Here is a 16,507-nt window from a genome sequence, read left to right as displayed (position 1 = left end):
AAAAACACAAGAGTCCAGGGCCTGATGGATTCCCTGGGGAATTCTACTAAACATGCAAAGAAGAAATAATACCTGTTTTCCTGAAGCTGTTTCAAAAAATAGAAACAGATGGGAAACTTCCAAACTCATTCTATGAGCCAGCATTACCTTGATCCCAAAACCAGGCAAAGACCCGATCTAAAAGGAGCATTTCAGACCAAAATCCCTGATGAACATGGATGCCAAAATTCTCAACAAGATCCTAGCCAATAGGATCCAACAGTACATTAAAAGGATTATCCATCACGACTAGGTGGTATTTATCCCTGGGATGCAAGTGTGGTTCAACATTTGCAAATCAATCAATGTGATAGAATAAATCAATAAGAGAAGAGAGAAGAACCACATGATCCTCTCAATTGATGCAGAAAAAGCATTTGACAAAATACAGCATCCTTTCCTCTTTATAACTCTTCAAAGTATATTGATCAAGGGAACATTCTTCAACTTCATAAAATCCATCTATGAAAAAACCACAGCAAATATCATTCTCAATGGGAAAAGCTGAGAGCCTTCCCCATTAAGATCAGGATGACAAGATCAGATGACAAGGATGCCCAGTCTCCCACTATTGTTCAACATAGTGATGGAAGTCTTAGCAACTGCAATCAGTCAAGAAAAAGAAATAAAATATATTCAAATTGGCAACTAAGAAGTCCAACTCTCTCTCTCTTTGGATATGACATGACACTTTATGTGGAAAACCCAAAAGTCTCCACTCCCCAAATTACTGGAACTCATATAGTAACTCAGTAATGTGGCAGGATACAAAATCAATGCGTGGAAATCAGTAGCTTTCCTATATACTAACAATGTAACTGTAGAAAGAGGAATTAGGGAATTGATTCCATTTACAATAGCACCAAAACCCATAAGATTCCTTGGCATAAACCTAACCAAAGAGGTTAAAGATCTATACTCTAGAAAATACAGAACACTTATGAAAGAAATTGAAGAGGACACAAAAAGATGGAAAAACATTCCATGCTCATGGATTAGAAGAATACACATTTTCAAAGTGCTGGAACAAACAATCCTAAAATTTGTATGGAACCAAAAAAACCTCTGAATCACCAAGGAAATGCTGAAAAAGAAAAACAAAGCTGGGGCATCACGTTGCCTGATTTCAAGCTACATTACAAAGCCGTGATCACCAAGACAGCATGGTACTGGCACAACAAAAGATATAGATCAATGGAACAGAATAGAGAGCCCAAATATGAACGCTCCTCAACGTTATGGTCAACTAATCTTCTACAAATTGGGAAAAAATATCCAGTGGGAAAAAAGACAGTCTCTTCAATAAATGGTGCTGAGAAAATTGGACAGCTATATACAGAAGAATGAAACAAAGATAAACTCTAAATGCGTGAGGAACCTCAATGTGAGACAGGAATCCATCAAAATCCTGGAGAACATAGGCAGTAACCTCTTTGACATGAGCCACAGCAACTTCTTTGAAGACATGTCTCCAATGGCATGGGAAACAAAAGTGAAAATGAACTTTTGGGACTTCATCAAGATAAAAACCCTACTGCACAGCAAAGGAAACAGTCAACAAAACAAAGAGGCAACTCATGGAAGGGAGAAGATATTTGCAAATTACACTACAGATAAAGTACTGATATCCAGGATCTAGAAAGAACTTCTCAAACTCAACTCCCAAAAAACAGATAACCAAGTCAAAAAAGGGGCAGAAGACATGAACAGACACTTCTCCAAAGAAGACATACAAATTGCTAACAGACACATGAAAAAATGATCAACGTCAGTAGCCATCAGGGAAATTAAAATGAAAACCACATTGAGATACCCCCTTACACCAGTTAGAATGTCAAAAATTGACAAGGCAAGAAACAATAAATGTTGGAGAAGTTGTGGAGAAAGGGGAACCCTCTTACACTGTTTTTGGTACAGCCACTTTGGAAAACAGTATGGAGGTGCCTTAGAAACATAAAAATAGAGCTACCCTATGACCCAGAAATTATACTACTGGGTATTTACCCCAACAATACAGATGTAGTGAAAAAGAAGGGCCCCATGCACCCTAGTGTTCATAGTAGCAATGTCTACTGTAGCCAAACTGTGGAAGGAGCTGAATGCCTTTCAACAGACAAATGGATAAAGAAGATATTGTCCACATATGCAATGGAATATTACTCAGCCATCAGAAAGGATGAATACCCAACATTTGCATCAACCTGGATGGGACTGGAGGAGATTATACTAAGTGAAATAAGTCAGCAGAGAATGTCAATTATCATATGGTTTCCCTTATTTGTGGAACATAAGGAATAGCATGGAGGAAATGAGGAGAAGGAAGTGAAAAATGAGGAGGTGGCAATCAGAGGTGGAGATGAACCATGAGAGACTGTGGATTCCAGGAAACAAACTGAGGGTTTTAAAGGGGAGGGGGGTGGAGGAGTGGATTAGCCCAGTGATGGATATTAAGGAGGGCATGAATTGCATGGAGCACTGGCTTTTATACACAACCAGTGAATCATAGAACACTACATCAAATCTAACAATGTACTGTATGGTGACTAACATAAGATAATTATTTATTTATTTTCAAAAAAAATTTTTTTAAAGATTTTGCTTATTTACTTGACAGAGAGAGAGAGAGAGGGAATATAAGAAGGGAGAGTGGGAGAGGGAGAAGCAGGCTTCCCACTGAACAAGGAGGCTGATGCAAGGTTCAATCCCAGGACCCTGGGATCATGACCTGAACCGCAGGCAGACACTTCACGACCAGGCCATCCAGGTGCCCCATATAAGATAATAATTAAAAAATAATCATTTTATAATGAAATCCTCACATACCATCCTTGATGGTAAGGAATTTTGGTGTTCTAAAAATAATAAAATAAAAATTTTAATGAGAGAGAGAACGAGCAAGCACAACCCCCAGGGAAGAGCAGGTAGAGGGAGAAGCAGGCTCTCCACTGATCAAGGTGCCCGATGTGGGACTCAATTCCAGGACCCTGGGATCATGACCTGAGCTGAAGGCCGATGCTTAACTGACTGAGCCACCCAGGCATCCCAGACTGATTTTTTTAATTCAAATACATAATGGTTGGGATCATTGGTTCTGGTGTCAGTATGCCTGTGTATTAATCCCAGCTCTCTCATTTCCTAGAAACTGTGGAACTCAGGCAAATCACTTAATTGTTGTGCTTCAGTTTACTCATCTATTAAATGGAGATGGTAAAAATTTTAATTCCTTATGGGATTGTTGCCACAATTGAATCAGTTAATACATATAGCTCTTGCAATACTGGAAGACAGAGTGAGCATTCAAAAATACTAGTTCTTGTTTTCTTCATCATCATCATTGTTGTCTTTATCATCATTGGCATCATCACAGTCATCGTCACTGTCATCTGCATCATCCTCATTATTGCCACATTGGCATCATCTATGTCATCATTGTCATCATCATCATTTCACTGTTATCATATCTGTCTTCATCATTGTCATCATCACTATCATTGTTGCTCTCATTATCATCATTGTCATCATCACTGTCATCATCACTGTCATCATCGTCATCCCTGTCATCATCTAGTCGTCAGCATCACTGTCATCATCATCCTCATTATCGTCACATTGTTGTCATCTCTGTCATCATTTTTATCATATCTGTCATCAGTGTCACCACTATCATTGTCACTGCCATAATTATTATCATTACATCACTGTCATCATTGTCACTGCCATCATCTAGTTGTCATCATTGTCAGGGTTATCACCGTCATCCTCATTATGGTCACCATTGGCATCATCTTTGTCATTATTGCCATCACCATCATGTTCACTGTCATCATTATCATCATCATTGTCATCATCCAGTCATCATTGTCATCATCACCATTATTGTCATCATTATCAACATCATTTTCATCATCACTGTCATCATCATCATCCTCATCATCTGTCATCATCATCTAGTCATCATATTCAGTCAAGGTCAGTTTAATTTGGCAATTGGAATAGAATGTCTCCTGAATGCCATATCAGGAATCCTAAGATATTCAAGATCATTGTGATTCATAAATATCTATAACTCCCAGATCTCCCCTGTGCCTTAAGAAAGCAGGAGACTCTAGAGTTATCCTTTGGGCGATTAAAAGTTTCACAAAAACTCTAGATCCATAAGCACAATAGGCTGGAATGGAAACTGCATTTTTTGATTCATTGATTTTGTTTTTGGTACCTACCATGTCTCAAGAACCATATAGGCATTTGCAGGAGTGTGGATGTCCTGCACACGGGTTAGCCCTACTCCTCAATGAAGGAAAAAGAGGCTTATGGTAGCTAAATGACTTTTCAAAGTTTCCCGGAATCTGTTTGTTTGTTCTTATTTGCATCAGAGAGTTAATGTTATTATTCAAAATAAATAGCTCTTGAGTATTTCTCTAAGAGAAGACCTAAGGAGCTGATTTGCTTTTTGTTCGTAATTTTAATGCACTTCTTCAAATTTTGACAAAATGTATATTACCCAAAGGGATGGAAGTTGAGTGATTCATGGAAACTTTTCTCTGAAGTGGTAAGAGGCAAGATGGCTAGGAGAATTTGAATATTTAGTAATCTCAAAGGTAAACCATTACCACAAGTCACAGTATCATTCAACATAACAAAAAAGTTTAGGTTTTTAATGTAATTCAATTCAATTAACTAGCATTTACTGGGGCTTTATAAAGTTAGCTTAGGAGACAAACAAAGATGACTAAGACTCTATTCTTGCTTCTAAGGAGGTGACCCTTTTGGAAAAGTTTGACAGAGAGAGATGCTGGATATAATGGATGAGAAGTTTGCCTTGCTGGTTGGGTGAAGTTTGGGACTGCCTCCCTTGGCCTTATAGAACTCCTGGCAAAAATACAGTTCCTTAGGTAGAAAAGAAGGTGAAAGATGCCAGATTATCTCCTTCATTCTCTCTGTGCATATGCTCTGTACATGTTCTTAGATCTTCCTCTGTCCAATGCAGACCCCAAGACAATGTTCACTTGTGAATATTCTGTTTCCTTCACTGGTGTGGGATTCTTCTGAGAATATTCTCTGCTTCCTGGAACTTCAGGGACTGCCTGACACCTGAAGTTTCATGTACACCTTGACCCACTACAAAAAGGAATGAATCAAAGACCACCTCTTCTCACTATATGAGACCTTTGGCTCAGCATCTGCTACGTGGGAAGGCATGAAGACTGGATGCACTAGGGAGCCATTTGCACTGTTGGGTCCCCCAAAAATGGGTACCCCAATAATGGGTCCGTGATTAAAGGAGCAAAAGTCAAACAAAGCTTTATTTCACGCCAAGCATCAAGAATCAAACTGACTGTCAAACAGACCGGTCGGGGCCACCCCTTACAGAGAGGATGACCCCTCCCTGCTTTCCAGACTAACTTTTATAGAGCAAAGGCCATGTGGTTGGGCCTGGCTACACACAGGTGGCCAATTAAATTGTAACACACAGAGAGAGCTGCACAGTCATGCTAGGTGACCAACTGAATTACAATTTACCCTAGTAGACATTTGAACCAGCCTATCACCTTGTTCAGAATTGGCACCCAAAAGGTGCCCCAAGGGCGGGGCCCATATACTCCTTGGTAGCTAGGAGACAGTATGCGCCCCCACTGATTGAATACCTCCTCCTGGCCTGACCCACCTTTGTATTTGGACTTTGTTACCTGGCACTGGTTTCCAGGACTTGTTTTTAAGTAAGTTCCCCTGGGGTGGGGGGAGGTCAATTTAAGTTTTACAACAAAATGGCAGTTCAACCGGGGTGGGGCCGCTCTGGCTGAATAGGCCCTTACAGCACCATCCCTAAAGTGTCTTCCAGTGCTAGAGCTAGTTCCAGCAGGGCCAGATATTTCTAAAGTTACTGAGTAGATCCCTCTGTTCGCTTGCAGGGAACAAAGCCTTTGACTTTTAACTCTTGTAAGTGGAGCGGTGAATACACCAGCTCTTTGAGACACACTAGGAAGACATCTGACATTTAGAAATACATTAATCATCAGGGTAATGATTGACTCTCAACCACTGGGGAAATCACTCTCTAATTTTCTTACAGAGGTATCCAAATGAGTTCTTCATTCAATCTGGTCTTTCTAGTTTTTCATTTGAAAACATTTCAAAGGAAAGGATAGAAAATAAAAGTTCGAGAATATGGATTAGTCAAAGTTAATCCATTAACGTGTGATTACATAGTGCTTTCCATGAGCTTTGCCTATGTATAGTTTTTACTCCCTTTCCAGGAATTCCCTTCTCATGTACTGTACTTCTCCATCTTAGCTGAACACAAAGGCTGCTTCCTCCTTTAACTCCTTGGTTACTTGAGCTCAGACATGTTTTTGTTTTTGTCTTTTTCTTATCTGCACACCCAAAGTACTTCAAGAAATTAAACAGTGATATAATTTTGGAGTATGACTTTCCTAATACACCCTGTAATATGGCCTTTTGATTCTCTATAGTCAAACAGAACATTGCCTGTTATTATTTGAAGGTATGAGAGATGGCAAGTGTTAAATTTCTTTCTCTTTTCATAATAACAAAGGGATAACATTCATTAATCTTTTAAAATGTATCCAATAATGTGCTAAGCATTTTTCTTACATGATCTTATTTAATCATAATGACGGTTCTTGGAGGCAAATGTTGACTTGTGAAGAGCTGTGCTACTTAGTCAAGGGTGACCGACAAGAAGCAGGTTCAGGACTTGAACTCAGCCCATTCTAGCTTCAGAAGCCTTGCTCTGAAACATCATGCTATGCTCAAGAGATCTGGCCTTCTGTCATTTTATCATGCATCTGGTGTTTTTATTAAAAGCAAATGAAAAAGCCACAAGTGTTAGAAGCCTAGTTTGGGATTCAAGTTAAATGACAAGTATCTTCCAGTTTCATCTTTGAATGTCCATGACTGTATCTGGCCTCATATCAGGATAATGTCCAAAGCCCAAATTTGAGAACTTTCACAAATGTGAGGTTCTTGGTGTCCCCTGCTCACCTTTGACACCCATAGTCCCTTATCACCCTCAATCACTTCCATCTGGTGGCCAGGTCTACCTGATAATTTACTCTCCCCATCCCCCACATTCTGTGTTCTCACCAGGCAGTAGGTGCCATTATGCTTACTATCATGTCTCTGTGTTTCGAAAAATAAAAGCATTGAGACTTCTGAGTCCAGCTAAAGACTGCAAGGCCACTGAATTTTAAGTGGATTTGAAAAATTCATTTTAGAGCTGCTTTCCTGTTAAATTGGACCTTTCGTTTCATGCTGGGCAGTAGCAAGCAGGGGGAGAGCCAAGAAGTAAGATGAGTTTGGCACAATAGCTCACTTGCTATGGGCCAAGGTTTAGGTAGGTTTTTATTTTGTTTGGGGTGGCCTTGAATACACTTGGTTCTTTTTTTTCGAAGTGTCCAAATGTGAGAGTGAATAGTAAATAGACAGGGGAAAATGAGCCTGTCGTGGGGGGGCGGGGACAAGCAGATGTCTTCCTGTGTGTACCTTTGATTCGTGGTATAAAGAGCTTTCTGAGACGTTGGCTGGCAAGAAGGAAGCAGGTTGTCATGTCAACACTTGTGGTTTCCTCATATGTGTTTACTATAGCTTTTTGCTGGGTTTTAGTGCCTTATTCTAGGAGAAAATTACTATGGCTTTGTGGGTCCAAGAGTATTCCTGGTGGGCAGGCAATGGGCTGCCCTGCCCAGCCTGGGCTCCTTGCCTCCCTTTGTCCTCTCAGCCAGAAGTGGAAAGCCTGGCCACTCCTGGCTCTTTCTGTGAACGGAGACAAAGAGGAAGGCATGGGCAGGCTGTACTTACAGAATGGCGAACAAGCTGGTCTTGCTAACGGGTCAGGAAAGGTGGGGAGAGGGTCTGTCTCTTCTCTGGAGAGGTAGGTAGGAACAAAATTACAGATAGAGTTGGGGAATGAGTGGCTCCTGTGGCAGCTTATTTTGTTTGGCTTTTTGGTGTTTGACCTGCACCCTGTTTTAATTTAAAATAGCTGTTCATTTTTTTAAGATGTTATTTGTTTGAGAGAGAAAGAAAGTGAGAGAGAGCAAGTGCACACGATCCAGGGAGGAGCAGAGGGAAAGGGACAAGCCAACTCTGCACTGAGCACGGTGTGGAATTTGATCCCACAACCCGGAGATCATGACCTCAGCCAAAAGCGAGAGTGGGACACTTAACCAACTGAGCCACCCAGGTGACCCTAGCTGTCTTTTTTTTTTTTTTTTTAAATCAGGAAATTTCACCTTAAAAAAATAAGGACAGTTGGATTTATAAAACACAGAATGTCTTATTCCTGCATGTCAACAATAAATGGACACTGAGCAGCCGCTTCTCTTTCAGGAGTCTGTGTTGGCCATTTTGCTGCAGTCACCAGCGCTCCTCAGTGACCCCTGACACCGAGGCCGTGCGCCAGCTGCCATCTGTCATATTCATCCAGCTCATTTTATTCCTACACATGATTTGTCTGGCTCCTTGGGCTTTTGATTTTATTAGGCTTCTTGTAAAAAGCCTTCCGTTCTATATAGCAAGATGTCTGGGCTTTGTCCCAGGGCCCTCAGAACTGTTTGGAAGCCAGGAGAGATGAGCTCAGGTTTGGGTTTTAGAGATGACTCTGGCTCCTTGCCTTGAGCCTGTCCGGTTTCCAGTCCGTCACGCACATGCAGGCTAGTCGGGAGACGGATGCAACAGGGCCACACGGATGAGGCCTCATCCCAGGCAAGCAGCAGGGCTTGTGGAGAGAAGGGGAGAGACTCTGGAAGCACTTCAGGGCAGAATTGTCCGGGCTAGGAACCGCCTGGAGTATATGGCATGTGGAGGAAAGTAAAATGAAGAGGCTTGCGTTCGTGGGCAGGGGATACGAACGCGGACGGAGAGAAGGTGGATATTTGACATGATCCGAGTAAAAATACCAACAAAAATAGACTGTGTTCAGCTCTGGACACTCAGGAAGTCACAGTGTAGCCCATAATAAATTCATTTCTTACCCAAATATGTTTCCTTGTTAAATCAGCACCATCCGTATAAACGAATGTGTGTAACAGCTGTTAACAGGTGATGTGACGAGCCCCCTCCGAGTCAGCACCGGCCCTTGTCTTGCTCACCGCTGTATTCCTGATACTGAACAACCCCAGGACATTGTGTGCACACAGGAAAGATGCAGTGAAGCCACCAGTAAATTAATTAGTTAAAGATCAACAGGGATAACTTAAAGTGTAGTCACGGTTTAAACTCAATTGTCACAAATTTTTGCTTAGTTAAGCCTTTTGCCTTTATCTCCGCTGCTCCTGAGCCCCCTCCACTGTAGCTCATGACACCTGGGCACACCTGGGCACACACCCCAGGGAACAGTCGCTTGAGATGCATACGGTAATGAACGTGGTTTAAAGTGATAACGAAGACCTCTCTGCTTTTAATACTAACATGATTCCTAACTTTTAATTTTGGCCATTCACTATTTTTAAATACTATTCAATTAAAACTATTTTAAAAGCCAATGTACACACAGATGTCTTCACAGAGACTTACCTGTACTTCTTCCTTAAGGAGCAAATAACTAAGTGGAGTGCCTTTCTGGGATGGCCCTGTTGTCAGAATCAAAACCCATTTTACAGTCAAAGATTGTTCCCATTCAGCTACAGCTTCTGCTATCATGTTCCTAGGTTGCTTGAGGGGCTGTTCACCTGCTGAGATTTTCAGAAGATTTGACAAGTAATCATACAAGTTTTATAGATTTTATGCAAGTAATAGGTGAATATATTCTTGCTGTAAAAATCATAAAGTTGTATATAATATAAAAAGCAAAGGTCCCATTTCAACACTGCCTCCTCAAGTCCTTTCTTTTCCTCCACAAGTAATCATAACTAATTTTTAATGGGTTCCTTTAAAACTTTCTGCTATACATAGGAGCGCCTGGGTGGTAGCTCAGTGGGTTAGGCACCTGACTCTTGATTTAAGCTTAGGTTGTGGGATTGAGTCCTGAGTTGGGCTCCGTGCTCAGCGTGGAGTCTGCTTGAGATTCTCTCCCTCTGCCTTTCCCCCGATCTTTCTCTCTTTCTCTCTCTCTCAAATAGGTAGGTAGATAGATAGATAAAATCTTTCAAAAAAAAAAAAAACACCTTTTTTCTATGCACTATGGCACAAACCTGTACATTTATAAAGACAAAGCTTTTTGGGGACTTGAGTTCTATCATGCTATCATATTGGCAAATACTTTGTCAAAGGTTACTTGAAAAGTCCCAGGGACCTTAGAGAAATCAGCATGTGAATGAGTTTCTATCTACTTCCTTTAATTGCAGCTAGCCCTCTGTAATATGTGCACCTTGCTTTCTTGAAATGTTCAGGGACATTTAGCTTGTTTCTGATTTTTCACTGCTGTGAACAATGCCACAATGAGCATCTCTGCCCTTGACTCTTTGGGAAAATATATTAGTATTTCTCTAAAAGACATTGCTTGCTTTAGAATCGGTGGTATAAGATTTGTGCATTTAAAATTCTGGTAGATATTTCCAATTTGTTCTTCCAAAAAACTACACCAGTTTACCCTTTTGCCAGTAGGATGTAAGATTAACTCTTTCCCCACTCCACTGCCTCATCTAGATATTGCCATTTTTTAAATTATTATAACTCGTGTGAACATGAATGAAATCTTGTTATTTTAAACTGCATCGTTGCTTTCCTGTGAGGTAGAGCCTTGGGTGCTGATGAGAACTTTGTCACCATGTGCCCTTGTGTCTAAGTGTTGCTCTCCTGTTTCAGATGCTCACTACCTCACCTGCAGGATCCAGGAATGTGCTGAGACCACTCGCAGTGGGCCTTTTGCCCGCTCCATTGACATCAGTTCCCTGGTTGTTCAGGATGAATATATCTTCATTCAGGTGAGTCCAGAAAATGCAGCCAGTGGTAGAGAGGGGAGGCTCAGGTGATGTCAGGAAAATGAAGGTGGCTTTCCCACGGTTGTGAAGATGGGCTGGGGTGTGGTCCCTCATTTGCTGCTCTGGTGACCTGTTCTCTGGGGGGATCCAAGACTTCTGGTGAAAGGAGAAGGGGTTATGTGTCAGTATTATGTAGAGGGGTCTTCAGTGGCCCACTGAATCCCCAGTTGGGTTGCTGTTTCATTATACCAAAAAGGGTCTGGAAATGACTAGGACTCGGTCTACGGTTTGGAGGTTACTTAGAGCCACATCTCCCATGGGATCTGACTTTAATTAGTTTATCAAAGCTCCATTCCATTTCTGTCCAAAGTGACCTGTCTAACTTGGGAATGAGAATCCTCAAGAAATGTGGCATCTTTAGGATTTTCTTTCTAGAACAATCTAGAATTCACTGAATTTTGCCCTCCCTTTCTAGCACTAACTAATATGTCCCAAATCTAAAATCCTACACTCCCAAGAACTCTGACTCAAAAAGAAAGCTAGGTGTGACTCGCATTTATAGATAAGCAAGGGAAGCTTTGTGTTAGGTCTTGAGTTTCCCTGGAAGGAGATGCAGAGAAGAGCAAAAAAGAGGAAAAAACAAAAGGTGATTCTCCATTGAGTGACTGTGTGTGTGTGTGTGTGTGTGTGTGTGTGTGTGTGTATGTGTGTGAGAGAGAGAGAGAAACTGAACCTGACCTTTGACTGCATCTTTGAATTCCCACACTCTGCCTTCCCACCCTTCTTCTGTCCATTCCTTTGCAAACTGTTTTCTACAGAAACCTTGATCTTTGGACTCTCCTAGAGTTTGCTCAGACCTAAGCACCTGAATGATATTCTCTGCCCCACTCCTGGTCTCTTAGTTCGGCTCAGCCCCACCCCTCCTGACTGGGCTGCCTCTCTTCCTCCGAACTCTTGCAGCTCTTCTTGTCTGCCAGTCCTCCAGCACATGGACTATTAGGAATTGTTACTTAAATCCTTGTGGATTTGTCCTCTTTCTAAATTGTATTTTATACCCTCTGAGGATAGGGACAATATTTGATACCCACATTTTACTCCTCATCCTTGGCCCTAACAAGAAGTCTTTGCAAATCCAGGGTGCTCAGTGACTGCTTATTGTATGGACAGAATGTAGACAGAGAGGTTACTTCTTTTGAAAAATTAGTTGTATAGACTTTTGAGGGCTTGTAAAATGCAGGAAAAGTAACCAGCCACTCAAAAACCAGCTTGAAAAAGGGAGGGAAAGAGAGGTCTTTTTGGCTCAAGAAAACCAGCAACAATGGCCACAGTCGCTAAACTGTGGAAAGAACCAAGATGCCCTTCAACAGACGAATGGATAAAGAAGATGTGGTCCATATATACAACCGAGTATTATGCCTCCGTCAGAAAGGATGAATACCCAACTTTTGTATCAACATGGATGAGACTGGAGGAGATTATGCTGAGTGAAATAAGTCAGTCAGAGAGAGTCAATTATCATAGGGTTTCACTTACTTGTGGAGCATAAATAATAACATGGAGGACATGGGGGAGATGGAGAGAAGTGAGTTGGGGGAAATCGGAGGGGGAGACAAACCATGAGAGACTGTGGACTCTGAGAAACAAACTGAGGGTTTTTAGGGGGGGGTGCTGGGTGAGCCTGGTGGTGGGTATTATGGAGGGCACATATTGCATGGAGCACTGGGTGTGGTGCATAAACAATGAATTCTGAAACACTGAAAAGAAATTTTAAAAAATTAAAAAAAAAAAAAGAAAACCCCTTTTTCTTAGTTCAAGTAAAAGCCAGAATTTCAGACTGTTTTTTCCCTAAATCTTGGCAGGTCATGAGCACCATTGTTTCCTTAATCATGAGTATGTATTGAACATATACAATGCAAAATAAACAATGTTAGGCACAACCCTTGGTTTTCCCTAGCTTTGGCCCTTGGCCTGCTTCTCTCTGCACCTGGTACTCACTATCTGGGAGATCCTGTGATCTTAAGTACCATCTCTATATTCCCATGACTCTCGAGTCAGGGAGTTGTGACCTCTACTCTGTACTTTAGATCTTTATGTCTCATAGTCATCCTGGTATCTCAACTTGGATGTTGTATGGCTAAAATAAAATCAGCACGTGCCCCTTGAACCTGACACACTGGTGGCACTACCCTCTAGGCAGAAAACTAGAAGTTTGTCTATGTCGCCAAATTCAGTGAATCAAGGCTCCTGTTCTTACCACCCTGAGTTATTTCTCAGATGTTTCCTTTCATTCCATTCGCATTGCCATGGTCCCAGTTTAAGGCTTTATATTTCTTTATCTATATTTAATTTTTTTTCAAGGTAGAAGCACAGAGATGATTTATGAATTTACCAGTCTGATTGCCCTTTCCTTAATGCTAATATTGCATATAATGATGAACATGGCAGAATCGTTTCTGGGAAACATGACGTAGAATTTTAGAATGTTCAGATTTTTTAAAAAATTCATTTTTCCTTTTATTGCATGAAGTTTTCTGTAACTCTGCCGGCAGACATCCAGTTTTTTTTTTCTAACTATTCTGAAATATCTTTTATTATTATTAGACTGGAAGCCAGTAGTAGTTTTTTCTTTCATAAGCATCAATTTTTATTTTGTTTGAAAGAGATTTGAGTTCCCATTAGTCAATAAAGTTTTATTGATTGCCTGCTACATTTCAAGCCCTTGTTCTAGGAGCTGAGGTTAAGACAGTGAACATAATAAAGTTCCTGCCCAAGTGGTGTTTGTATTCTAGGTGGAGACAGGGAAAAATATGTATAATATATATAAATATATATATAATATGTATTTATAATTATATATAAAATATATATTAAAAAATATATATATCTCCATATATATGTAGATATGAAAGCCTATAAAGAGTAGTGGTTGAGATCCTATAGTTTGAAACCCGATGGCCAAGATTTATTCTGACCTCTGCAGGCTATACTTCAGCTGCATGACCTTGAGCTGTGCCTCATCTATAAAAAGAGTAATTACAGTTCTCACTTCATGGGTTTCTGGGCAGATTCTATTTGTTAATTACAACTGTAAAGTCCCAAAACAATGCTATAGAAATGTTGCTCTCTATTTTTCTATCTATCTTGTTCTATTATCTATTTATCTATTTACAAAATATATCAGGTAATGATAATGGGCTGGCTGAAAACTCATGAGGAATGTGGATGTTAGGTATCAGTAGGTATTGTTGTTTTACTTAGGATGACCTGAAAAGGACTCATCTGGTGAGTGGCAAACCAGGAGTGGGTAGCGGAAGTCAGCAGTGAGAGGAGGACATAGAGCTGGGTGTGTTGGGCCCTGTACTTTCTTGATCCCCACATGAGGATGTGGAGTGAACAGGAGAGATTTGAATCTGGCTTTAGGAGCAGAGGTGATGAGGAGGCCAAGGCTGAGGATGTAAGTTGGAAGGATGTCAGCATATCGATGTTATTTTTGAATTACAAAGTTGAAGTCACCAAAGGAGTAAGTACAAACAGAAAAGAAAACAGTGCAAAGACCACAGGGCACAGGGCACTCTAATAGTAGGCATGAGAAAGAAGGAGTAATGGAGACCTTGTCACAGAGTTTAGAGACAGCCACAGGAAGACCTCGGGTACTAGATCCCAAAGGGCCTTGAAGGCTGTTTTAGGATTTTTTTTTTTTTTTTTTTTTTTTTTGGTAAACCATGAGAGAGATGGGACGCATGGAGTAACAATTCCCCCAAATAATGCAAAAGTCCAATACTCTTGAGAAAAACATGGAATTTCATCAATCACTAAATAAACACAGATGAAATGTGATTATTTTCAACTATCAGTTAGCTAAGTTTAAAATAAAGTGAAAGCATGTCTGTGGGTTACACATGGACAACTGCGCATGTGACAGGTACAGATATGTGTCGTTCTGCCAGCAGCAGCTAATGAGTCTCTGCCTTCGCAGTGATCAGTATATGTCGTAGTTCCGACAGTGTATGCTTAGTCTTTAGTTAAAATTGCTTCTTTAAAAAAAGACTCATTATATGATATTTTCTTTGCTTTCCTGACACTGTGTTTCTTTGATAATTTTGAATACTTGTTCTAGCTACTTTATGAATATAACAGCAAATCTTCTACTTTTGGATAATATCTGTTGATTTCCTCTTATGAGCAATGACACAACTAATAGATTTCCATGCATTTCTCTTTCCTCCCCTCTCTCTTAAATTCCTCCCCTGGTTTTAGACGGTCATATTATCTCTGTTTGCTTTTCAAACTTAAAATATAATGCTATTAGACTTAAATATTTTATGAAGCATGGCTGAACAAAGATAGAAAAAAATAACCTGTGTTTATGACCTGTATCCAACTCCAGTTTTGTTAATTAAATCATTCAGAGCATTTATATACTTCTGTAAACCATCATTCCTGCATTTATTTTGATTTTAGTTTTACAGGTAAATCTAGGCCCTTTATTGTAGTTTTCCTATTTGTTTCTTGGTTGTCTGCAGTTTTTTCCTTCAGTAAAGTTTTCAGGAAAGGTAAGTTTTTGAATGTTGAAAATGTTTGTCTCTCCCTTTAGGCTGTAAAATATGTGTGTCATTTGCTTTCCGTGAGAACTTTGCTCCATTAATTTGAATCTTACGATGTCAGGCCAGTCTGATATTTTCCCTTTTATGTGTTCTAAGGTTTTTTTTTTTTTTTGCCCTTGATACTTAAAAGTTCTTTTAAAAATATGTATTTGAATACTATTTGCTTTGATAGTATATGTTTTGTGGTTGGTCATACTGTGTCAATTCCTTTTTCTGAAATGTAAGTCTCATTCAGTTGGTTCAATTTCCCCTTCCTTTTTAATTTCTCAAAAGTTTCTGATACATATTTTGAAATATAGTATTTCAGTTTCATTATTTTGGTTCTCATCCTCTAAAACACTTAGGATGTGTACAATAGACAGGACAAGCAAAGGAGAGTCATTATTTTTTCCCTTCTAATCAGTTTTAATTCCCTGAGCAAAATGATATTAAGAAAAAAAAAAAAAAAGTCTTACCAACATTGTCCATGAATGAGTAGTTAGCAGTGTCCAGACTTCTTTTTGCACTTTTTTGGTGTTATTGTTAACTTCTTTCCTGAACTTTGGTAGCTTATATTTTATGACTTTCTGTTGTGTCAACATAGCTACCCTTAGCTCTTGTATTTCTACTTTGAACTCTTCCCATACAGAGGTGACCTCCTCATCATACAGATTATTCTCAATCATAGCAGTATGGTCACAGTTTTCATTTGCTTCATGGAGGCAGTTTTTATTCTGTGTCTGCTATTTATTTTTTCTGTCCCTTACCCTCTCTTATTTTGCCATATTATTTTATAATTCATGTGCTGTTTTCGTTTTACGTTTTTAACCATTATTTATTTTTTTCATAACATGAGCTCTTCCTGGAGAGACGGAGGAGGTTCCTCTTGGTGATGGACCAGAGCTCTATTTCAGCATAACAAAAATCTTCCTTTTTTCTCAGTGAAGTTCCATATAACTCCTGAAGTTTGTCTGTGAAAGGGTCCTTCACATAAGGTAAAACTGC

The 16,507-nt window shown here is 40.0% G+C and overlaps 1 protein-coding gene across 1 annotated transcript in view; it reads left to right on the top strand.

The window, feature by feature from the left end:
* SORCS3 (sortilin related VPS10 domain containing receptor 3) overlaps nt 1–16,507 on the top strand; it is a gene marked incomplete at both ends in the record, with an annotated part of 596,464 nt that overhangs the window by 435,622 nt on the left and 144,335 nt on the right. The window contains one exon of the mRNA XM_080823492.1: nt 10,804–10,922. Within this exon, the coding sequence (XP_080679618.1) occupies nt 10,804–10,922 (119 nt within the window). The remainder of the gene's footprint in view (nt 1–10,803; nt 10,923–16,507) is intronic.

The sequence above is a fragment of the Martes martes genome (genome assembly GCF_963455335.1).
Source record: "Martes martes genome assembly, chromosome: 14".
NCBI classification, from domain to species: Eukaryota; Metazoa; Chordata; class Mammalia; order Carnivora; family Mustelidae; genus Martes; species Martes martes.
The sequence above is the reverse complement of the archived record's forward strand: the minus strand, read 5'-3'. Positions and strand labels throughout refer to the sequence as shown.